Below are 26,854 nucleotides of genomic sequence, written 5' to 3' on the forward strand. Positions count from 1 at the left end.
GTATTGAGTTTTATAGAAAAATTTAATCCTGTGGAAGGATGCTATTCACTTAGATTTGAGGAGTTTTTTGATATTAACATACAAATTACTAAAGACTTAAAAGACAAAATACCAACCCAATAAAATTTTGTTATACATCTTCATCATCTGTACTTACTAATTGATATGTAATAGAAAAATAAGGATATCCATGTTCAAAGCAGCAAGCAGTGACCACCATTCCTTTATAGCACAGGAAACTCACCTTTATATATAACCATGAAAAAGCAACTTAATTTTCAAACATCTTCATTCAAATTTCACCCATGCTAAAAGAGCTCTATTAGGTTCTCACACTTCCCCAAATGCTCATGTCTCAGGAGAGCATCACGGTTTGTAATCCTAAAACCATTCATTTGCTATTTCTGAACAAAAATTTTGAAAGCATGTAAACCATACCCCTATCTTCTGGATTACAATGGTTAAGTACAAAAACAATTCATTGAACATCTTACAAATCACTACAGTTACACATAAAAGCACCTAAGAAATTTTAAAAAATAAAAGATTCACAGTGCACTGAACCTTGGAACATATAAGGCTGGAACATAAGAACACTGAAAAAGTGGATTCGAAAGACCTGTTCTCTCAAAGACATAAAACATAATGAAGCCAACCCAACACTTTTCTCATCTAGCTTCTTAAAACGCAGCACACAGAAGTCAAGTACTGCATATTCAGCACTCTCCTTTATCACTTGATTTCTTCAAACCGTGCTAAAATTTCTCAATCGAGAAAGCTAGTTCTATGCTAAGCATGGCCTTTCTCAAGGTAACCTGAACACTGAGAAACTTAATACACAGGTTTGAGGGAATAAGTATAGCAGAAGTACATAAAACATGTACATCCAACTTATACATTTTCTGCATAGTTAAGTCACATCACACACATAAACTTTAAATCGCATCTTTTAACATTTTTTTAAATCTCAAACTGTCAAGAAAGCTAAAAGCCTCAAGTTACCAAAGTTCCATTCCAACAAGACCCTTATTTTGTTCCACCCACAGTGCATTAAATGAAGCAGCACAACAGCAATAATATTTAACCATAGTTAAACTACCAATATCGAAAAGAGATCATCTGTTGGTTCCTGAAAAGGCTCAACACCATTGGAGGCCATACTTCTGGTAACTAATCTCTTCTGCTTTAGTATCGAGAGCTGAAAGTTCCAACTTGAGGCACCAGAAAGACTGACCAAAGCACTCACTTAAAAAGGGAAAACCCCTACAAAAATCACTAAAAATTAAAGTTTCCAGATGGCACTAAATGAGTGAAAATGATTTACCTGCCAGGCAAACAGTTTTCACTGTTTCTGTTCATAATTTAACAGAAATCTGGAATGCTGGGACCAACTAAAAATATGGCTCAAGGAGACCCAAGCAAAGCAGCTGTATTTTTGGAAAGAACAGTTAAGAGCTTCCTAATGCAATCATATAATGCATTTTTAAAAGGTCACAGAAGGATTCACAAATTTGTCACATTAAAAGACGCAGGATTGTGAGTAACCTAATTCTAAACACACTGCTATAACTGAATTATCCTGCTTAGCACCAGGAGGGTGACACTTGTATTAATAAATAGAATTTCTCCTTTAAAATCAAGCCATTGAAAAGCTAAAGCAAATTAATACCAAGTGAACTCCTTACAATAGCACTTCTTTTGAAAGTCCCACCGGGTTAAATAGAACCCCTATTAAATAGGCTATCTATACAGAATAAAGATTTCTACAATAAAATTTACAAGCAGAGATATATTTTGTGGATACCACATGTAAAAAAGATTTTTAAAACCCACATGACAGAAGCACACGCACGCATATGCTCACACTCTCCCCGCAACCCCCAAAGAAACACCTTCAATGAGGTTAGAAGCAGCCCAAACACTAAAGCCCCTTAAAGCCCTGGTGATTGTCCTCAATTATATAGCTAAAATCCTTCTTTAAATGGGCACTGCCATCCTTATTTGGATTTAAGAATCCTAAAGGAGCAAAATACATTCCTAGGAGTGAATTATACACGTTACTTCCGTGTTCTGATCCTCCCCTAGTGAAATGCTTTATCTGTACTTGGGTACACTGCATACCCTTCCCTTTGGCTCCATCATCTAGGGACTTCATGCTAATAAAAGTGTGTCAGTCTCTGCTACTACTGCAAATTGGAACCTAATATAACATCAGTTTCCAGAGATCAACACTGAGATGCAATGTAAAACCTAATAATGTCAGTATTCCATACATATTTACACAACTTAATACAGAATAAAGTTTCACAAGAACAAAATCATCATATGATACTAAGGGGCTGGCAGCAGGATGGTGCAGATGTGACCAAAGCAGTTTCGGGGTCCCAGCCCCCGTGCTCTCTCCCCACTACCCTCTCTCCGCGGTCTCCCAGGTTCACTGACTGCACACAGCACAATTCAAAATTAGAGCATCAACTCCCCGCCCAACCAACTCAGTCCCTCTCCAGGCTGAGGACTTTGTCCTTTAATGAAGTGCTGAGAGTTCATTTTGAACATGAACATTGTATAGCAGATGCTGACTCTAAATAAAACCTTAACAAAACTCCTAGCAGAGGAGGATTAGAAAACCTAAGTGGTTAGAAGCAGAGATAGGCACAAAATGCCACCAAAGCAGATGACCTGCAATCTTGACTTCTGTGACATTTCAGCTCTTGTATTCATTTAATAATTGTGTATTTTAAGTTTCTTTTAAAATTTTCAATATAAGGAAACTAGTAGTTATCAATACAATCACTGTAATGGGTTGATGGAGCATTCCCATTACCTTAGCTGTTAGTGATGACTCAAACACTATTTTCTTGACCAGAATACAAAATAAAAACCATAATCACACAGAAAAAAATGCCCTCATAAAAAGCAACTTAAATTCATTAGCCAAACACTGAAAAGGTACATATGTATAAAAAGTTATAACTGCATTTACAGTGCAAACTCATGTTTTTCTACTCTCTCTTCTGCACATAGAACATCTCTTCAGAAACATCATTGCCTCCCTGCATTTCTTTAAAACACCTGAGAAAGGTAAGGCTCAAAGAGACACCCACTCAAATGCAACAAGTCTCTGATCTTGGAACTTCCACAACACATTTGTTGCTATCAAAGGTCCAAGATTTTCATTATAGCATTATGGTCAAACTTGAAACTCAAAAAGGCTCTGGATGAAAAGGGGAACTTGCAACGTCCATTACATGCCACAGACTGGCCCTCGGCATGTTCTAGCAACTGGTCTTCACCGGAGCAAGGTAAGTCATATACAGCATCTGCTTAAAAAACAAAATAAATAAGCTCAGTAACAGTAAGAAATCAAATCTTGCCCTTCACCTTTTGTTATAAAGGAATCCATGTGCAGTATATATTCATCTCCCCACACTCTAAATCTAACCTAAGTAGAACCACCAAGATATCTTCCTTTCCCTAAACTGGTACTCAAGTGAATTTCTAATCTATTATTGCTTATTCCAAACAAACATTCAAAATCTTAATCTCAGCCTTTATTTTAAGACCCTTAATATTCACCTGCTTTCAAAAATGGGCATACCTAGGGACTTCCCTGGTGGTGCAGTGGTTAAGAATCCGCCTGCCAATGCAGGGGATACGGGTTCGAGCCCTGGTCCAGGAAGATCCCCCACATGCCACGGAGCAACTAAGCCTGTGCGCCACAACTACTGAGCCTGCAAGCCACAACTACTGAGCCCATGTGCCACAACTACTGAAGCCAGCACACCTAGAGCTCGTGCTCCACAACAAGAGAAGCCACTGCAATGAGAAACACGTACACTGCAATGAAGAGTAGCCCCTGCTCACCACAACTAGAGAAAGCCCGTGTGCAGCAACGAAGACTCAACACAGCCAAAAATAAATTAATTTTAAAACTGGGCATACCTTTGTTTACCACCTATATTTGTATTTTGTGCCAACATAAGGGGAGCTTCTTGATAGAGATCAAAATGTAAACATTATAAAGATTATAATTACAATGTAAGATCTGTAAAGATTCCAATTCTAGAAAAATAAAGCTGGAGGTTATTAAATATTCAGTGAGTATGTCAACCTAAAGAAAAATCCAAATTTTCAAAATCATAGTACAACAGAACTCCAACTTATCAGGGCTTTTTTTTTCCCCCTTAAAGTAGAACAGGGACCTGACCAGGAAAGTAGGTTTGGAATAGACACCAAAAGGTTGAGGCAGAAATAAAGTCTGATACAAGGTTTCCCAGGATAAGAACACTTTTATACTTCCTTCTCAAGACAACTCAAAATTTTATATATCTGAATCATGCCTAACTAAGTTGGATATACATTATACTGTGCCTTCTTTAATGTTCCTAAACATATGGCTTTTTAAAGATTTTGTGAAATAATTGATTTCTGAAGTTACATTACTTCAACTATCAGCCTATCATGCCCACACCACCTAAGGTGGCCAGAAAAGTCCAACTAAGAGGAATTCTACCACCATAACTTAATGATAGTTCCAACTTCTTACACTTAATTTTCCAAAACAGGGTTAAAGGATCTCTCTCTTTGTTTTTTTCCTGGACGTGCCGCAGGCATGTGTGATCTTAGTTCCCTAACCAGGGATCGAACCCACGTTTCCTGCATTGGAAGCACGGAGTCTTAACCACTGGACCACCAGGGAAGTCCCCAAAGCATCTCTTTTAATATAGCTTCTATCTTGCTTAAATCATAAACAGTAATGCAAGAAAATATAATTATAATGCTTTTCAATTCTTAAGAGTTTTCTATATGAAAGCCTTAAATCTAGATGGTAAATAAATGCTTACCTACTGCACAGAGAATTTCATACCATTCAAAACAGGACCGAAGAAAAAAATAGCCTACTGCACTTCCAAATGACATCTATTAAATCAGTATTTACAAAGAGCTTTCTACATTCCTCAACATTACTTTCCAAATCAGATCACACACCTACTCTTCATAACGGAGGGTGGAGAAGTTCCAAATGTCATTTCAATAAAAGCTATCCTTAGTACCATCTTAACAAGTTGATCATTACCTCAAGTAAGGGGGAAATGTTTCCCTTCTGAAGTTAGCACTCCCCTTACATATATGTGAGAATGAGGTTTCTCCTCACCATTATGTTACTTGGGTCTACTCCCTGTCTAACCCTTAAGCAATTATTTATTTATTTACAATATTCATGCACAGCACCAAGGCTTCACATTCGCAAAAGAAATAGCACAGTGAAAGGGCAAATAATTTAAATAAATTTATTTTAGCCAGTTTCATATTTAGAGAACTTGACCATATATATGAACTCTCTACAGACCATGTGCAACTCTTTCAGCTTATCTATCACAGTTCGTCATGCACCACTAAAATCAAGGTTATTTCAAAACCAAACCAAATCCCAACCAGCAGAAATTTTAAAAAGAAAATGACTTGCCTGTTTCAAAAGTATCCTGAAGCTTTCGTGGATGAAGTTTTTTTTCACATTTCTATTAAAAAACACAAACACACAACATACCATCTCCAGTTATTTCAATTATAAATAAGGAGATATAGTATCAAATTTCTCAGGAAGAGAATTAAACCATATAATCACCATGCCCACCTTGCATTGGTATTTTTAATTTTATTTTTATTTTTTTAAGCCTAAAACTGTTTTTAGCTCTTGAATACACATACAATATGGAAACACCAGAAAACAAGAAAATTATTCATTAAATTTCTCAACCCAGAGATAATTACTATTAACACTCCAGTACATCTTTCCAGCTTTTTTTCTATGAAGATATGTGTGAATGTATTTTCATATAATTATGTAACAAACAGAATTATTCTATACATAGTATTCTATAACCCATTTTTTAACATCTTTATTGGAGTATAATTGCTTTACAATGGTGTGTTAGTTTCTGCTTTATAACAAAGTGAATCAGCTATACATATACATATATCCCCATATCTCCCCCCTCTTGCGTCTCCTTCCCACCCTCCCTATCCCACCCATCTAGGTGGACACAAAGCACCAAGCTGATCTCCCTGTGCTATGCGGCTGTTTCCCACTAGCTCTCTATTTTACATTTGGTAGTGTATATATGTCCATGCCACTCTCTCACTTCATCTCAGCTTACCCTTCCCACTCCCCGTGTCCTCAAGTCCATTCTCTACATCTGCGTCTTTATTCCTGTCCTGTTCCTAGGTTCTTCAGAACCACATTTTTTTAAGATTCCATATATATGTGTTAGCATACAGTATTTGTTTTTCTCTTTGACTTACTTCACTCTGTATAACAGACTCTAGGTCCACCCACCTCATTACAAATAACTCAATTTCGTTTCTTTTTATGGCTGAGTAATATTCCATTGTATATATGTGCCACATCTTCTTTATCCATTCATCTGTTGATGGACACTTAGGTTGCTTCCATGTCCTGGCTATTGTAAACAGAACTACAATGAACATTTTGGTACATGACTCTTTTTGAATTATTGTTTTCTCAGGGTTTATGCCCAGTAGTGGGATTGCTGGGTCATATGGTAGTTCTATTTTTAGTTTTTTAAGGAACCTCCATACTGTTCTCCATAGTGGCTGTATCAATTTACATTCCCACCAACAATGCAAGAGGGTTCCCTTTTCTCCACACCCTCTCCAGCATTTATTGTTTGTAGATTTTTTGATGATGGCCATTCTGACCGGTGTGAGATGATATCTCATTGTAGTTTTTTGCCTTTGCCCTGCAGGATCTTTTTTTTTTTTTTAACATATTATTAGAGTATAATTGCTTTACAATGGTGTTATTAGTTTTGGCTTTATAACAAAGTGAATCAGCTATACATATGATTAGTGATGCTGAGCATCCTTTCATGTGTTTGTTGGCAATCTGTATATCTTCTTTGGAGAAATATCTGTTTAGGTCTTCTGCCTATTTTTGGATTGGATTGTTTGTTTTTTTTAATATTGAGCCACATCAGCTGCTTGTAAATTTTGGAGATTAATCCTTTGTCAGTTGCTTCATTTGCAAATATTTTCTCCCATTCTGAGGGTTGTCTTTTTGTTTTGTTTATGTTTTCCTTTGCTGTGCAAAAGCTTTTAAGTTTCATTAGGTCCCATTTGTTTATTTTTGTTTTTATTTCCATTTCTCTAGGAGGTGGGTCAAAAAGGATATAACCCACTTTTTAAATGTATATACTATGAACATATTCCTTTTTCAATAAATACAAATCTACACCATCACTTTTAATGACTACATGGTAGTCTATGGCATAGATCTACGATATTGCATTTAGTATTATCTTCTTGGATATTTAGATTATTTCCATGTTTTCATAACTAAGAGCAATGGAGTGAATATTCTTTAAATTTCTCTTCTAGGGAAACAAGGTAAGAACTTTTTCAGGCTTTCAATATAGCCAAACTACTCTCTAGGAGGCTGTACCAATTAGCAATTCTTAAGGGTTCTCAATATTCTCAACAATACATAAGTGGCTATCTTTTCATCTTTGCCAATCTAATGAGGAAAAGTGGCATCCTGTTTTATTTTACTTTCTTTGATTACACATTTATACATTTATCAGTCACTTTTAGTTCTTCCCTTATAAGCTGTTCATATACTTGTTCTCCATCATTAACTTTATTTTAAGAACTTATAAAAAATTTATTCAAGTTCTTTTAGACAACTATGAGAGTCATTTGTGAAGTTCCCCCCAAAAAATCAAGGATTTTGATTGGTATTGAATTAAATCTATGTATTAATTTGAGGAGAATTAACATTTGTATAGTACTATCATTTTAATCTGTGCAGCTTTTGTTAGGGACAGATGTTGAATGAGATTAAAAGCCTTCTGACCATCTATTAAGACTCTTCTTTGTTCTTGTCACTATTTCTACCAGAGTGGAGTACAATAATAGTAAAGGGCAAGTAGTCTAACAGTAAACTGATCTTTAACATGTGCTTGCTAGTGGAATCAATACACCCCAAGTTAAATCAACAGCACCTAGGGAATTCAAGGAAAATACTTTTGTTAAAAACTTGAAATTACTATTATCACCCACTGTTAAAGAAAGAAAAATAGGTGAAGATACAATAAGAAAATTCAACATAGAAATACCAGGACTGGGACTTCCCTGGTGGTGCAGTGGTTAAGAATCTGCCTGCCAATACAGAGGACACAGGTTCGATCCCTGGTCTGGGAAGATCCCACATGCCACGGAGCAACTAAGCCCGTGCGCCACAACTACTGAGGCCACAAGCCACAACTACTGAAGCCCGCACACCTAGAGCCCACGCTCCGCAACAAAGAAGCCACCACAATGAGCAGCCCGCACACCACAACAAACAGTAGCCCCCGCTCACTGCAACTAGAGGAAGCCTGCGTGCAGCAATGAAGACCCAACACAGCCAAAAATAAATTAATTAATTTTAAAAAATAATAAAAATAAAATAAATACATCTTTTAAAAAAAGGAAAGAAATACTGGGACTTACAGAAAAGATAAGCAAGGAGACTTACCAGTTTATGAATTACCTTCTGGAACACAGACTAAAAGAATGGAAGTAAATGCCTTAAAATGCTCACACGTATTTGTCTTTCAGCCTAGTCTAATGACTATGACACTGGCTATGAGTATTGTGTTTTATTTATTTTCGTTTTCTAAATTCTATCAACTTGAAGAAAACAAAAACACTGTGATGTTATTCCAAACTTTTAACTTCATTAAAATAATACAGACTCTATTTAGAAAAATATAGAGAGAATACTTAGGACTTGTCTAGAAAGCAGGGTTGACTACACACTGTTTCCAAAGTATTAAAATAAATCTAAATACCCACATATAGATAACCAACAAGAACCTACAGTATAGCACAGGGAACTCTACTCAATACTCTGTAATGACCTATATATGGGAACAGAATCTGAAAAAGAGTGGATATATGTATAACTGATTCACTTTGCTGTACAGCAGAAACTAACACAACATTGTAAATCAACTATACTCCAATAAAAATTAATTTAAAAAATAATAAATAGATAAATAAATACCCACATAAAAAGTAAAGATCAGTTGCACATTTGAATCAATGTGATAAACCTATAATTGAGAGTAGGCAGAGATTTTTTTAGTGGGTGAATAGTGCGCACACAGCAGGTTCATAAAAATCCTGTCAATATATCAATTCAACGTGCCTCGCCAATGCCCTTGCCCCATCTTAAAAAGCGTGAACTGCCTTCTTAGCATGAGAGCTGTTAACTCTTACCATCAAGGGATTCTGCTGCTTGCCTGGCTGGCTGTGGACCCCATTTGTTCTTTTCTTTTGATTAGGTGACTCTTGATACTGTTTTCTGCCATTTCCCCTCATACTTTGACTCTGTTTTTCCAATAAGAAGAAATAAAATGTAAACCTATAGCATAATGAAATAGGATAAAACAATATACCCCTATGAATGTATTTAGCTGGTTGAATCAGAGTTCAGCAAAGCACCCCCACCCAAAACCTTCCTTAAACACTGGAGAACCACTATCAATATATTTTCTTATAGAAGATAGTGCTTCACAAAGCAAGAGTCCTCAAAAGATATGAAACAGCAAATATAATGGTCCCTAGGAATCTTTCCACACCTCTTGCCTTATGCCATTTCTGCTCACAGACTGTGTTTACAAGCATGAGGCGTAAAAGAATAATGGGAGCAAGGAGAGGAACAACTTTGAAAACCTTATGTGACTGCCAAAGAAAACCTCTCTGTGAGGGAACACTTAGGCCCATTGACTACAGTCCTTAAAGCTGGAAACAGGCAGCCGATGTGATCACTGTTACCCTAAAATCTGCTTTAAATTATTAATAAACAAATAGGGATTTTTTAAATTAATAATCTCTTTTTATACAAAATAATAAAGACAACTGGTTTTTAAAATTTGGGCCATTATCCCTAAATTTAGACCTAAAACCTAAACATGCAGTAGTTGACATCTTGCTATTATACTGCTTTAACGAGTTAATTTTCTTAGAAAATAACTCTAAGTTTAACTTAAAACACAAAGTTTTTAAACATTAATTTGGCCTTAGAGGTCTTAAAAAGACAGCTATTTAAGAGGACTAGCTAAAACAGTGAGCAGAATAATTTTATTATTATTATAAAATGTATAAAAATACATTTATGTACATTCTATCTACCTACAGAAAAAATTAAGCAGTTCCTAAAATAGCTTGAAAACAACAAGCTAATTTAAAGAAAGAAAGGTAGGGAAATACAGCAGTCATGTTACCACAGACTTTTAATTCAATTTCATCCCATTCTTCTCGGTATTTACCTTTTATTGCGGTACCATATACATAAAATTTAGCACTTGAACCACTTTTAAATGTACAACTCAGTGGCAGTGTATAGTCACAATGTTGTGCAACCACCACCAGTATCCATCTCCAAAACTTTTTCATCATCTAAACAGAACTTCGTACCTATTAAATAATTCCATATTCCCTCCTGTCCCTCAGCCCTGGTAACCTCAAGTTAATTTCTGTCTATAAATTTGTCTATACTAGGCACCTCATGTAAGTGGAGTCATACAATATTTGTCCTTTTGTGTATGGCTTATTTCACTTAGCATGTGTTTAAGGTTCATCCATGTTGTAGCACGTACGTATCATAATTTCATTCCTTTTTTTTTTTTTAAATATTTATTTATTCATTTGGCTGCACTGGGTCTTAGCTGCAGCATGAGGGATCCAGTTCCCTGACCAGGGATCCAACCCGGGCCCCCTGCATTGGGAGCATGGAGTCTTAACCACTGGAACACCAGGGAAGTCCCTTTCATTCCTTTTTAAGGCCAAATAATATTCCTCTATATGTTTATTTTGTTTATCCATTAATCTGCTGACAGACACATGGGTTGACACATGGGTTGTTTCCACCTTTTGGCTACCATGAATAATGCTACTGTGAACACTGGGATATAAGTTACCTGTTTAAGTCCCTGCTTTCAATTCTTTTGAGTATGAGCCTAGGAATGGAATTGCTGGGTCATATGGTAATTCTATGTTTAACTATTTGATGAACCATCCAAACTGTTTTCCATGGCAGCTGCACCATTTTACATTCCCACCTGCAATGGACACGGGTTCCAATTTCCCTACATTCTTGTCAGCACTTATTATTCTCCATTTTTTAATTACATTTTTATTACTTCGTACCTAGTGGGTATTAATAGTATCTCCTGTGGTTTTGATTTGCATTCTACTAATGATTGTGAGCATCGTTTCATGTGCTTATTGGCCATTTGTATATATTCTTTAAAGAAATGTCTATTCAAGGTGTCTACCCATTTTTTTAATTGGGTTGTTTTGTTTGTAATTGAATTGTAGGAGTTCTCCATATATCCTGGATATTAATCCATTAGATATATGATTTGCAAATTCTCCCATTCCATGGGCTGTCTCTTCTCTTTTGATAGTGATCTCTGATGCACAAAAGTTTTTAATTTTGATGAAACCAGTATATTTTTAAAAGAATGAAAATAAAAAGAGTGGTACCCAAATAGATGGCTAAAGTAATAAAGGCAGATACTACCATGGATTAGTAAGGATGTGGAACAAATGGAACTCTCATATATTTTGCTGGGGATATAAATTACCCGAGAATATTGAGTATATACTCAAGAACATAGGCATATCCACTGCTCCAACATTTCTACCCAATTCTATATACCCAAAAGAACTGTGTATGTTCCTCAAAAGACATGTACAGAAATATTCATAGCAGTATGGTTTGTAAAAGCCCCAAAGTGGAAACAACAAACATGTCCACTAAGAGTAGAATGGATAAATAAACTGTAATATAATCATACACCAGAATACAACACAGTAATGAACCTTTCACTGGTAGCATATTTACCAAAATCAGATGTTAATTCATATTACTTACTACACTGGATTAATACCAAAGCTGTAAAGGTTAAGAAGTCTCATCCCTACTTCAAATCACAAGTCAGAAACACAGGAGCCTTGGATTAACAATTCAGAACTCTACAACTGTTAATCTGTAATTCCTCAACTCAGATACATTCCAAAGTCAAATGAGCTAAAGTTATGAAAATCTTTAAATGTGTATCACTCACCTTTGCTTTTAAAAGGTCAGACATTTCAGAATGATTATTATTATATGGTTTTTGTTGCAGTGGTTGCCTGTGCTTTACCCACTGGTCACCGGGAGAACCTTCAGGAAATAATTGCTGACTGTGGCGGAATTTGGTTCGACTACACCAAGATTTAAAAAATAAAAATCAGATCAGAAAATTTTCACTTATAGTCTTTCTAACACCTGTTAGTTTATCTTACAGACTACAAATTTTACTTTATTTACTGTCTATCTCTGCCCACTGGAGTATAAGTTCCATGAGGGCAGGGGATTCTTGTTGACTCTGCCTATCACTTTACCCCCAGCACCCAGAGGAGTGCCTAGCATTCCATATTTCTTGAATGAATTAATACTCTGTTATTTTTAATCCCAAAGTTTCCTAAATTTATTGATACCACTTCCTCCCTATAAATGATTGTACTTTTAAAAATCTGGGGAGTTCCCTGGCGGTCCAGTGGTTAGGACTCTGCGCTTCCCATGCAGGGGGCACGGGTTCGATCCCTGGTTGGGGAACTAAGATCCTGCAAGCTGTGATGCAGGCCCCCCCACCCCGCAAAAAGAAACACAACTGAAGAAAATAATTCTTTCATAAATTTAGTAATAAATTCAATAAATCAATCTAGTCGAAACAAACAAATGTCAGTGGATCCTCCTTCTTAACAGGACAGACAACTCAATTCTCAATCCTTTACTAGGATGCTTAAGTATGGAATTTGATCTGGCACAGGTCAGTTACGGACCCCGGCCATGCTGGAAGAGGATCTGAAAAATTAAGCTACATTGTGCAGCAAAAAATTCAGGAGCTCAAAAACGATGGAGAAGCAAATTAAATAAAGACCCAGTCTCAAATACTTATGCAAAAGAAACCAACTGTAACAGTAGTTTGTAGTAAAGATAAGAAATCGTATTCTGTAGTACCACATACATGTGTAATACAGTCCAGAGCCACTGATCCCAAGATCCATATTATAGTAAGATTGTTTTTGAATATTTCAGAATCTGTCCCCTTTCCCATTTAAAAACTGTAATTAAATTGCAGACTCTCTACTCTTTCTTTAGACAAAACTCAGATATTTCCTCCAACACATCAATAGATGTTATTCTATATGCTAAAAACAGACACCACCCTGCCTAAGCAACCTGAAATTTGGTTAAAGAAGTTATTTATTGTCTCATTCCATTCTCTAGGACCACAAACCCTAACACTGGCTGAAATATGTGGGAATCTTATCACACACTATGGTGGACAGATTCTCCCAAATATGAACAGTGACACAATTTCTTTTCAAACAGTGTCACTATTTCATGACTTTTTAGTAGTGATTGGATTTTTTTAATCTTGACTACATTCCTGTCTACTTTACTCTTTTTCCTTTTTACTGCTTCCCTTATGTTTAGTAGTATATAATTTGGTGATTATAATCATAGATTCTGAAAGGCAGAAATGACCTTTCAAGGCATTTAGTCTAATCTCCTATCCTCATAAAATTCAACTAAAATGGAATATTCCCTATGTGTTTAAAAAATATTGACTGCAGATGTGTTACTCCTATTGTTTACTTTTTAAAGCTCTGGGATAAAAACAGAACACCTAAATTAGAGAAAGTATAAAAAGCAACTCTCTCTGAACCTAACAAAGGCAAAGTTCTTGCAAGCTGATTAGAAATACATATACTTATTTAAGAAAATTACTTACTCAGCCTACTCTATAATTGTGATTTGGATACAATTACATTCCAACCAAGAAAATGCTCTTTGCGGTTCATGTCCATGTAATAGTCACTCTTTATAATATACAGTCTAGGCTAGGGAAAGAAAAGAAGCAAGCCCAAGCCTTCACAGTGCTATCTTTCTGAACAAATTATACATACACCAGCATCCCTCATCTCCTCTACACAAAAACAAACTTCAATCTATTCCCCCCATTCAACCATCTTCAGAAACTCAATTATTTCTAAAGTAAAGATATGAGAACAGGGAAGTAACAGTATAAATATACATACAGAGGATTTTTGTCTTTTCCTCATAGTCTATCTATCCATCTAAAAAGTTGATAAGCTCTTATGCATACCATTTTAAAATATGCCTGAAGCTCCTTTCCAAATTCCACTAACCTCTCATCAAAAACCCTTAAAATTTTTTTCAATTATTTGTGAGACCAGTAACAAAATAGTACCTACTAAAAGGAAGCCAACACTTCTACAAACTTTATAAGCAAAATGTCACTGCATTAAAAACTATCAAAAAGTCAGAATCCTACGCATATATTTCTTTACCTCAATTTTTCCACAGTGGGTTTAGCTGGTGTACTACCAGCTGAGGAAAATCCATTGTCGCTATCTGAGGAATCGCCAAATCTTCGAGAAAGCCAGTCCCTTAATGGTCTATGGAAACATTAAGAATTCAATTTTAAAACTTGGCTATGTAAAGAAACTCACTATCAGAATTTATGAAGTTTTGTATTTAAAGAAATACGAACATACCTGATAAAAGGAATGGCCATAAAAAATTTGTTTGGTGCCAAACCAAGTTTGGATTTTGGGGTCATATCATTTCTATGACAGGGCAATTTCTCAATGGAGAACCACTCAATGTTCTGAAACACAAGAAAATAATTCATTTTGTTAGTTACTTATTATCAAGGAGTTTCTAAAAGCAATTTCCTACATCATTTAATTGGGATACTGTCCAGCAATCTGAAAATACTTTTCAATTACATACCCGAATTTCTCTTCTGGTTTTCGGGTTAAATTTGGTATCTTTTGGAATTCCTGGAATGATGTACAAACGAGCAAGCTGGTCATTGATTCGAAGTTCAATGTAATCATCCTTACAAATATAATCTTTAATATCAAAACCAGTTTCTTCAAAGACCTGGAAATAACAAATTTGGATGATGATTTTCAAGTTTTGCTGTTAGACCTTCAGAGTTCATTAAAATTTGTTTATATCAAAGACAAAAATTTGGGACTTCCCTGGTGGAGCAGTGGTTAAGAATCTGCCTGCCAATGCAGGGGACACGGGTTCGAGCCCTGGTCCGGGAAGATTCCCACAAGCTACGGAGCAACTAAGCCCGTATGCCACAACTACTGAGCCCACATGCCACAATTAACCAAGCCGGCGCGCCTAGAGCCCGAGCTCTGCAACAAAGAGACGCCACCCCAATGAGAAGCCGGCGCACCGCAACGAAGAGTGGCCCCCACTCGCCACAACTAGAGACAAGCCCACACGCAGCAACGAAGACCCAACGCAGCCATACATACATTCATTCATTCATTTAAAAACCACTAAGGAAAAAGTCAGAATATTTCAGGGTCTAGTTCTAGCTGTGCCTCTGTTGAACTGTTCACTATGGAAAAACCTCCTTGCATACCTGAGCCTAAGTTTCTTCACCTATTCAGTGAAGGGCAACGTGGGAAATTGTGACTTACAATAATATATATTTGGTCACTGTCCCCCTTTCTGGTACAAGATCTCCTAAAACCCTTGGAATGTCTTAAGTGACGAAAGCAAGAGTGTCTTTTGTTATGTTAATTAGGTGACTTAAGAAGCCCCTGTAAGGATTGAGTAAGGACTGAAGCTGGTCGCCAGGTGATTAAGAGGGCTGGAACTTTCAGCCCCTCCTCCCCCACACCTCCAGGGATTGAGCTCAATCGCTAATGGCCAATGATTTAATCAATCATGACTATGAAATGAAGCCCCCCCTAAAAACCCAAAAGGAGAGTTTCTGGTTTGGTGAACACATGAAGATTTGGGCATAGCAGTGCTCTAGAAGAGAGCATGAAAGCTCCTTGCCCTTTCCCTATACCTTGCCCTATGTATTTATGTCTTCCATTTGGCTATTTCTGAGTTATATCCTTTTATTACAATAAACTGATAATCTAGTAAGAAAAACTGAATTCTGAGAATCACTCTAGCAAATTAATCAAACCCAAGGAGGAGCTCAGAAGCACAAATGACAACCTGGACTTGCGATTGGCATCTGAAGCAAAGGAGGGTCTTATGGGACTGAGCCCTTAACATGTGGAATGGGATGCTATCTCCAGGTAGATAGCATCAGAATTGAGTTGAATTGTAGGACACCCAGCTGACGTCCAAAACTTGCTTGCTGGTGTAGGGAAACACCCCCTACGCGCGCACACACACACACACACACACACACACACACACACACACACACACACACACACACACACACACACACACACACACACACACACACACACACACACACAAAATGTAACTGGGTCCAGAACCCTTAAGATGTTAGAATACATCAGTGGTTCCCACTCTGTGGGAAGTCACTGGGAACTCCATATGGATTTTATTCACCGCAACCACAAATCTATATGTATACCAAGCTACAGAATGAAAAGTGTCTTACACCAGCGGCCCGTTTCGTGGAAGACAATTTTTCCACGGACCGGGGTTGCAGGGCTGGGTGGGCGCCGCTCACCTCCTGCCGTGCAGCCTGGTTCCTAACAGGCTGCTGACTGGTACCATTCCGTGGCCCAGGGGTTGGGAGCCCCCGTCTTTCACAAAGAAAACCATTTCTCAAACATGAAAACGGAATGTGATTAATACTAATATTTAAGTGGGCAGATTCCAAGAGTATAGCTACAACCACATTTGCACGTGTGTGTGTGGGGAGGTGTTGTAAATGCACTAAAAATGAGAACTAGTGAAGTGGATTAATGGTTCTAAAACTGCCTTTCCTCACCGTGCCTCAAGGACTGCAGGAGCGTAAATCTCAGGAATAAAATGTCACATCTAACCCTCACCTTTTCCTTCAGCCAGAGGAGCCATTCTTAATTTGATTAAAATCCCGGGCTTCTGCTTAAAATTTAAAAAGCACTGGTATCTTCTAGCCTTAAAGTTCTCCTTCAGATAACATTTGTGTTCTGTGACCAAGTCCTTCCCCACTTCACCCCCAAATGAAAAGGCTTTGGAGCTTTAGTGTCTAGTAACCAGTGTGCATCTTTTACACTGGAGTTCGTTCCTCCTCTTGCCTCTAGTTTCAGCACCTTCTAACCAATCAGTGGGACAGAACATGCACAGGCCTGAATCTCTTACAAGGTATGGGTGTGAAGGAGATATTTCTATCCATTTTTTTTTGTCTCTTCCCTCCTTCTCTTGCCAGTACATCTGACAAGAGAAAGGTACATCTTTCTACCTTCCTCAACAAGGGCACATCTATACTTGTCTCAAACATGTGTAGACTGTAACTCCCAATTTAAGCTCCTCTACGACACCTAACTCATTTCTGTATACTACCTTTCCCTAATTTCAAGATATTGGTGAATATACTTACTTGAAAACTGCTCTATGGCATATAGAAAAAACAGACATTATTTGTATTTCCTACTTCTAGAAATGACAGAGTGGGAACAGAAATACAGATATGCTACCAAAAAAAAAAAAAGTTTTCTTGTCCTAAACCAAAACTATACACCTTTTCCAAAATAAAATTCTTTTACCAATTGTGGATTTATTTCACAACTCATGTACGCTATCTGGAGTGAAAGTCCAGATACTTTGGTTTTCCTTTTCTTTGCAACTAAGGTCTACCCTACTCTACTGCTTCAGACATAGCTTAAAAAAAAATTGTTTTAATTGTAAATCAATCAGGATGGATATTAGATTTATAACTGTAACAATTAGGACTGGTTTACCTGAAAGTTTACACATCAGTGACATAAAATTGTTTCTCTTGAGTTTCCATTAAGAAGGTCAAAAGGGAAGACATAAACCAGAAGACATTCACAATACACTCAAATCCAGACTATATTAAAAAGTCCTATATATCCACAGGACAAGTAAACCAACTTTTTAAAAAAATGGGTAACATGTAAGTGGGTACTTAATAAAAGAGCACATTCAAATGGCCAATAAGAATATGACAATGTGGTCAACATCATTAGACTTCAGAGATACATAAATTAGAAGCACAATGACAATTACATTCCCATGAGAATGACTAAAATTTTTTTAAATTGATATAATTAACATTATATTAACTTCAGATATACAACATAATTAACTTTTTGTATATATTGAGGAATGACCATAAAATTTTCCCCAGTTTTACTGATATAATTGATATATACCATTGCTTAACTTTAAGGTGTACAGCTTAACGGTTTGACTTGTAATGAGAACTCACTGTAATGATAACTCTTAGGATCCACTCTCTGAGCAACTTACATACGTATCATACAGCAGTGTTAACTACAGTCATCATGTTGTTCACTGCATCCCTAGTACTTATTTATCTTCTAACTCAGTTTGTGCCTTTTGACCAGCTTCCTACAATTCTCCTCTACACGCACACACCCTCTGATAACCACAAAACTGATCTCTCCATGAGTTTTGTTTTTTCAAATTCCACATGTAAGTGAGACCATACAGTACCTGTCTTTGTCTGACTTATTTCATTTTGCATAATGCTCTCAATGTCCATCCATAGCGCAAATGGCAGGATTCTTTTTTTTTTTTTAACAGCTGAAATATATTCCATTGTGAATATAACATACCACATATTCTTTAACCATTCATCGATGAACACTTAGGTTGTTTCCATGTCTTGGCTGTTGTAAAAAATGCTATGAACATAAGAATGCAGATACCTTTTCAAGTTAGCATTTTCATTTCCTTTGGATATATTCCCACTAGTGGAATTGCTGGATCATATGGTAGTTGTAATTTAATTTTTTGAGGATCCTCCATACAGCTTTGCATAGTGGCTGTACCAGTTTACAATCTCAGTAACAGTGAACAAGGGATCCCTTTTCTCCACATTCATTTGTCTTTTTAAGGTGGCCATTCTAACAGGCATAAGAGATATATCATTGTGGTTTTGATTTCTATTTGCCTAATAACCTAGTGATGTTGAGCATCTTTTCACATACCTCTATCTTCCATTCCATTAGCCATTCCTCTATCTTCTTTGGAAAAATGTATATTCAGGTCTTTTGCCCATTTTTTAATTGAACTATTTGTTGAGTTGTATGAGTTCTTTATACATTTTAGCTATTAACCCCTTATCAAATATATGGTTTTCGAGTATTTTCTCCCATTCCGTAGGCTGTCGTTCTACTTTGTTGACTGTTTCTCTTGCTGTACAGAAGCTTTTGGGTTGATGTAGTCGCACTTGCTTATTTTGGTGCTTATGCTTTTGGTGTCATAGCCAAAAAATCATTGCCAAGACCCATGTCAAGGAGTTTTTATCCTGTTTTCTTCTAGGAGTTTTATAGTTTCAGGTCTTACATTTAAATTTAAGTATTTAATCCATTTCAAGTTAACTTCTGTGAGTGGTATAAGTCAGGGATCTAGTTTCATTCTTTTACATGAGAATATCCAGTTTCTCCAGCACAATTTACTGAAGAGACTTCTTTTCTCCATTCAGTTTTCTTGGCTCCCTCTTCAAATATTAGCTGACCATATACGTGTGGGTTTATTTCTGGGATCTCAGTTCCATTCCATTGATCTATATATTTGTCTGTTTTTATACCAGTGCCATACTGTTTTAATTACTACAGCTTTATAGTATAGCTTGAAATCAGGCAGTGTGATGCCTTCCACTTTGTTCTTCTTTCTCAGGATTGCTTTGGCTATTCAGAGTCTTTGGTGGTTACATATACATTTTAGAATTTCTTTTCTAATTCTGTAAAAATAATGTCATTGAAATCTTGAAAGGGATCACACTGAATCTAGACATGGTTTTTGGCAGTAATGACATTAAACAATATTAATTCTCGCACTCCATGAACATGGGATAAAAATTTTTAAATTGGTAATTCTATGTGTAGGTCAGGACAACTAGAACTCTCATACGCGGGTGGTGGGAATGTAAATCGGTTCAACCACCTGGAAAACCAGTGGCAGTAGATATGCAACTTCCCTATGACTCAATAATTCCACTCCTAGAGAAATGAAGGCTTATTTTCCTCAAAGGACATGTATAAGAATATTTACAGCAGTTTTATTCTGAATAGCCAAAAACTGGATACAATCCAATGCATAAGAGAATGGACAAACTGTGGTATATTTGTACACTGGAATATAACAAAGAGCAATTAAAAAGGACCAACTGCTAATATACACAACAACATAGATGAATCTCACAGGCATTATACTGAGCCAAAGACATAAAACACAAAGAATAACTATTGCAAAATCCTAATTATATGAAGCTCAAGACCAGGCAAAACTAATCAATGGTGATAGAAGTCAAGATAGTGGTTCCCTTCAGGAAATGTGGGGGAAAGAAGGCATTGACTAAGAAGGGGCAGGAAAGAATCTTCTGAGGTGCTGAAAATATTCTTTGGCCTAGGTGGTGGTTTCACAGGTATATACATATATAAAAATGAATAACCTGTTAAGATTAGTGTATTTTATGTTCTTATCCTCCAACAAAAAAGTTTTAAAATAACTTTATATAGTTCTTAATTCTATTTTTACAGTTATTCCCTTTAACTACCTTCTTTGAATAATACCTTATAATCAGAAATTAGTATACATTCCAGTCACGTATGTCTGTATAATAATTAGAAACTATGCTAAAGGTAAACTGTATATTCTAAGTTCCTTGTGAGCAGAGCCTGTTACCAAACAGAATCTAACTGAATACATGCTTACTAAAACAAGTATTGGAGGACCGAGGGGCTGTTTCAGATTAGAGACTGAAAACATAACAATTAAATGCAAATACAGTACATGAGCCTGGATAGGATCGTGGAGGGAGAAGGGGGTGGAAACTGCAGAAAAGGACCATAATGGATCAACTAGTAAATATGAATATGAATTGTCCGTTAGATAAAAGAACCTATCAATGTCCCACTCCTGAATTTGATAATTACACTGTGCTTATATAAGAGAACTTCCCACTTCTTAAAATTTACATGCGTAAATAATTAGGGGTTAAGGGGCATTTTGTCTGCAATTTACTCCTAAAGTATTTAGCAATAATAATAAAAACCATTCACCCATATGTATCAAAAGTAATAAAGCAAATATGGCAAAATATTAACAGGTGAATCTATTCTTTATATTATTCTTACTATTTTTCTCTATACTTGAAATTCTCTCAATAGTAACACAATTTTAAAGAGTAACATGTAATTAATGTTTAGGTTTTTCTAGTGCATTCATTCAAATATATCCTGTGTGCTTAGTAAGTGGTAGGTACTGTCCTAGGCACTGACTTCAGAAATGAATAAAGCAAGCGCTGCTCTTTAAAGAGCTCCATCTAAAAAAGAAATGATAACTGCAATATGATATACGTGCCAAAAGGTAGGTGGGTTCTATGGGAGTACAGAATCAGGGTGCCTAACTCAGCCTTGGTTAAAGGTAAGGTGTGATTGTGAGTTGGGGTGGTCACCTCTGGAAGGCTGTCATGGGCAGCATCCTATTCTGCTGGATACACTTGAGCTAGGACTTGAAAGATGAACAGAAGTTTGCCAGATAGAAAGAAAAAGACATTCCATTCACATAGCTGGGAATGGCTACAGCTGAAGAATTATATGAGAGGAAATGGTACAACATGAGGCCATCAGCCTAGTTTAACAAAGGCAGCTTGAAACCCTGTACAACCAAACTTAGAATAAACATAATATAGTGACAGACCTCAATTCTAAAAGTGATAAAGACTGATTTACCTCTAAAATTAGGTATTCATGGGCTTCCCTGGTGGGGCAGTGGTTGAGAGTCCGCCTGCCAATGCACGGGACACGGGTTCGTGCCCCGTTCCGGGAAGATCCCACATGCCGCAGAGCGGCTGGGCCCGTGAGCCATGACCGCTGAGCCTTGTGCGTCCGGAGCCTGTGCTCCGCAACGGGAGAGGCCACAGCAGTGAGAGGCCCGCGTACCGCAAAAAATAAATAAATAAATAAATAAAATAATAATAATAAAATTAGGTATTCATTCTCAACAAATATTTACCAGGAAAAAATTTTAATAGCTCACTTACATATATAGACAACAAATATAAAAATTTTAATACCATACCTTCTGTGTATCAAATCCATTCCTGTATTATAATACAGACAATGTTCCTGGCACATGGAATAGGACTAATGTCTCAAATGATATCAGATAAAAATCTCTACATAAGAGTAAAGAAATGTGCTACCCAAAGAACACCAGCATAGACAATGAAATCCTCTGCGTAAAATCTATGTCCTATAAGCCTACAAGAGGTAGAATAAACCAATAATTCCTCTGTACAAATTCTATCAAGATTAAATCACATAAATGCATATTAAAGCTTTATTAGAATAAAATATGTTGTTCTGACAAATAATAAGCAACAATATGAAATCTTGAAACCACAAGTGAACTGCCAAGTATTCCTTGTTTTCTCAAAAACAGTTGGTGTTTCACTGCAACTAACAACAAAAATATACTAAGGTTATCCTAATATAGCCTTTCAATAATATCTAGAAAACATTTTTCATATCCCTGTCCTAAATCTACTTCACTGAATACAAGTGATCAGAAATAGGGACTTCCCTGGTGGCGCAGTGGTTGAGAATCCACATGCCAACGGGTTCGAGCCCTGGTCTGGGAAGATCCCACATGCTGCGGAGCAACTAGGCCCGTGAGCCACAACTACTGAGCCTGCGTGTCTGGAGCCTGCGCTCCGCAACAAGAGAGGCCGCGATAGTGAGAGGCCCGCGCACTGCGATGAAGAGTGGCCCCCGCTTGCCACAACTAGAGAAAGCCCTCGCACAGAAACGAAAACCCAATACAGCAAAAATAAATAAATAAATAACTCCTACCCTCAACATCTTCAAAAAAAAACATAAACTCCTATAAATGGAATAAAAATCTGGTTTTTAACTAAGACACTGGTGGTTCCTCCCCTCCCTCAAACAGTGTTGCTTTTATTATACTGCAGTACCACCAAGTGGCAGAAGGATACACTGCAACTCTAGCACTGCTAGTTGAATACTTCATCACTCAAAAATGGCAACTACTATGGATTGAACCCTCCAAAATTCTTATGTTGAAGACCTAACCCCCAATATGACTGTATTTGGAGATAGGGCCTCTGAGGAGGTGTTACAGGTTAAATGAGGTCATATGGGTGGGGCTCTAATCCAACAGGGCTAGTGCCCTTATGAAAAACAGGAGATGCTAGCACACTAGCTCTCGGGGCACTCACACAGGCACCTGGCAAAGGTCACATGAGCATGCAGAGAAAAGGCAGCCAACTGCAAGCCAGGATCACAGTCCTCACCAAGAAGTCAATCAGCAGGCAGCTTGATCTTAGACTTCCCAGCCTCCAGAGAAGTAGAAAATAAATTTCTATTGTTTAAGCCACCCAGTCTGTGGTATTTTGTTATGGCAGCCTGAGTGGACTAATACAGCAATGCTCCACCTTAGTCCCAAAACTTTTCTCTTTACGAAAAAAGTATTCACTTAAAAATCAGGAATAAAAGTCAAAAGACTTGACTTTAAAACTTCTAGCCTCAAAATTTACAGAAATTAAAGTTAAATCTTCTTTGACAAGTTCTTTTATCAGCTAAAAGAGACTATTATTTAGATCAGAAAGGTTAGAAGTTAGGATTAATTCTTATTATCAAAGGGAACATTTTTTTCCCTGAAATTAAAGGACTGTGGTTCCTAAGTATGCTTGTGCTTTCCTCAGAGCAAGACAAAAACTCTAAAACAGGGGGAAAAAATTCATATTGATCCAACAGAAAGGTAAATGTTATTAGGAAATAGATAGATGTACTTAAAAATCACAAATTCCTTCTGTTTTCATCTGTTTAGAAATTCTCACCCATTTATAAATATTCCTTAACTGCCTATATAGCAGTCAAGAACATCAACTCCAGAACCCAAATACCTAAATATCTCTGTTTTGCTGCTTACTGTAAGACCGTGAGCATGTTACTAAACTGTTCTGTTTCAGTTACCCCCACCTGTAAAATGGAGATAACAATTTCCCATAATGGTTGTATCTTTCCCCACAGGATTCTCTTTAGATCCTACAATCCACACTCCATTCTCCCACTTCCCATCGCCCCAAGAATAAATTTTATTTACTTTCTTACAAATTACAATGATGCACAGTCATTACTGAAATCAGCATCACATAGATAGGACAACTTTTTATCTTAGTATCCCAGAGCAGAGAACAAACAAGATAAACCAAAGTGAAAACTGTCTCAGTTCACAGGTTAACTTACTTTTTTACCCTGAATATCCTATTTCTGCATCATCCTGACTCTTTATAATACAGTGCATAAAACTCATCAGAGGGAGGTTTCCAGCACTCCTGGGTCTAGAGTCATTCTTCAGTTTTTCCAAGGTTAGGTATTTGATTCCTCCAAGAAGATCCAATTCCAGAGACAGCTCATTTCACACAATTTAGCCTAAATTTCTGTTATTCCAGTTATTATCTTTTCTGGACTTGGACAACTATCTCACTACTGTAGGACTAGTCTAACTCCATGTTTAAGATCTACAGATCAATTCCTCTAAGTAGGATGCTATGGTTCCCATTTTGTCCTTCCTTATAAACAAGATGACTACAAAAATTGAAGGTATAAAAAGGGAAGACTTTACAAGTACTGTACATCTCCTGCCATATACAGAAAAGAAAGGAAAAGCTCTTAGAGGATGTGGCAATTTCTCACCTGCTTCCTAAATAGCTTTCGATTTTAAAGGGTGGGCATAAACCTTCACCTACTTGTACAGAAAAAGCTTTGTCTATACGCTGTTGCAAATACTTGCTTAGATAAGTTGTTCCATACTCAATTTAAAATGCAGCATTTTCAATCATTTTTAAAATCTTACTCCAGGGCTTCCCTGGTGGCGCAGTGGTTGAGAGTCCGCCTGCCGATGCAGGGGACGCAGGTTCGTACCCCGGTCCGGGAGGATCCCACATGCCGCGAAGCAGCTGGGCCCATGAGCCATGGCCACTGAGCCTGCGTGTCCGGAGCCTGTGCTCCACAACGGGAGAGGCCACAACAGTGAGAGGCCCGCGTACCACAAAAAAAACACAAAAAACAACAACAACAACAAATCTTACTCCAAAGAAAATAACTACTAATAGTTTTTCTACAGCAAATAACCACTAGTGGTTTATAAGAATTTTAACTATTATCCCTCACTAATAATTATACCCAAACTTAAATGAGGCAGTGAACACTGCCACAGGAAAACAATGAGTCAAAAAATAAATAAGGCAAGAGACCCAAATAAAATATGTCACAAAATACATACTGCCATCTCAAAATTCAATCACCACCAGCTTAGATTCTAAAGATATCACTTCTAGTTATGAAGATCTTGTTTCTAGCTATATCTGGGACTTCCCTGGTGCTGCAGTGGTAAAGAATACGCCTTCCAATGCAGGGTACACGGGTTCAATCCCTGGTCGGGGAACTAAGATCCCACATGCTGCAGGGAAACTAAGCCTGCGTGCCACAACCACTGAGCCCAGGCACCTCAACTAGAGAGCCCACACGCCCTGGAGCCCACACACCACAACTAGAGAAGAGAAAACCTGCACGCCATAACTAGAGAGAAGCCAGCACACAACAAAAAAAAAGATCACACATGCCTCAATGAAGATCCTGCGTGCCGCAACTAAGACCCAACGCAGGCAAAAAAATAATTTAAAAACATTTTATGTCTTACAGAGACTTGCCCAAAGTCTCTAGGCTATTGAACAACATATACTAAAACTATACTAGAACAAAAACCTTTCAACTTCTAGGCCAGTTCTCTTTCCATTTTATCATACTTCCTCATAGCTCAACTTCTCAAATGTCAAGGACAAGGTGTAATGTTATAAATGATTAGGAACTAATAAATAAGAATACAGTATACAATATATCACAAGGTACTATACAGTTAAGGCCAAGCGAATGATAAAGACAGCAATTGCTATTAAAGTTCAGATTACTGTGGGCTACAGCTGACTGGTTACATTTTAAAATAAACAGAATTTAGGGACTTCCCTGGTGGCGCAGCGGTTAAGACTCCGTGCTCTCCATGCAGGGGGCCTGGGTTCTATCCCTGGTCAGGGAACTAGATCCCACATGCATGCCGCAACTGAGAGTTCGCATGCCACAACCAAGGAGCCCAACTGACACAACTAAGGAGCTGGCAAGCCACAACTAAGGAGCCTGCCAGCCACAACTAAGACCCGGCACAACCAAATAAATAAATTAATTTTTTTAAAAAAAACAATTTAAAGAAGAATGAACTTCCTTATTTTACAAATAAAGAAACTCAGGTCCTGTATATAGAGCTAGTTGGTGGCAGTCCTTTAGGGAAAAAGAGTAATTTGAGCTGGGTCTAGAAAGATACCTAGATAAGATTTGAATAGGCAGGAAGAAGACAGAACTTTCCAGGTAGGGAAATCACATATGCAAAAGCCTAGAGGCTGAAACAAATCAATCAAATTCAGAGACCAAAGAATTCATTCTTTTGACTAAGAATAAAGAAAAATAAATTTAGGAATGGCTAAGTTTTGTGTTGGGGGTAGGGGAGGGAGTTTCAATACTTAATTAAACTTGATCCTACAGGCAGTGGGAGGAAGCTAGAGTGGGTTTTGAGCAACAAACATAAATTTCTTAGAAAAGCCCAAATTATGCATTTGTCTGGAAGCCAAGAATATAAACATAAAACAAAGGTTATAATAGCCAAAATATTTAACCAATAACAAATCCAATTCTAAAA

The 26,854-nt window shown here is 37.1% G+C and overlaps 1 protein-coding gene across 1 annotated transcript in view; it reads right to left on the reverse strand.

Moving 5' to 3' along the window:
* Positions 1-2,909: 2,909 nt before the first annotated feature.
* Positions 2,910-26,854, reverse strand: part of DCP2 (decapping mRNA 2) — a 42,998-nt gene continuing 19,053 nt past the window's right edge. Inside the window, exons 5-11 of the mRNA XM_060143384.1 lie at positions 14,879-15,031; positions 14,641-14,753; positions 14,434-14,541; positions 12,138-12,276; positions 9,283-9,393; positions 5,468-5,519; positions 2,910-3,320 (exon numbers count right to left, since the gene is read on the reverse strand). Of these exons, the coding sequence (XP_059999367.1) occupies positions 3,157-3,320; positions 5,468-5,519; positions 9,283-9,393; positions 12,138-12,276; positions 14,434-14,541; positions 14,641-14,753; positions 14,879-15,031 (840 nt within the window). The 3' untranslated portion in view covers positions 2,910-3,156. The remainder of the gene's footprint in view (positions 3,321-5,467; positions 5,520-9,282; positions 9,394-12,137; positions 12,277-14,433; positions 14,542-14,640; positions 14,754-14,878; positions 15,032-26,854) is intronic.

Source organism: Lagenorhynchus albirostris, chromosome 3 (genome assembly GCF_949774975.1).
Source record: "Lagenorhynchus albirostris chromosome 3, mLagAlb1.1, whole genome shotgun sequence".
Taxonomy (NCBI): domain Eukaryota; kingdom Metazoa; phylum Chordata; class Mammalia; order Artiodactyla; family Delphinidae; genus Lagenorhynchus; species Lagenorhynchus albirostris.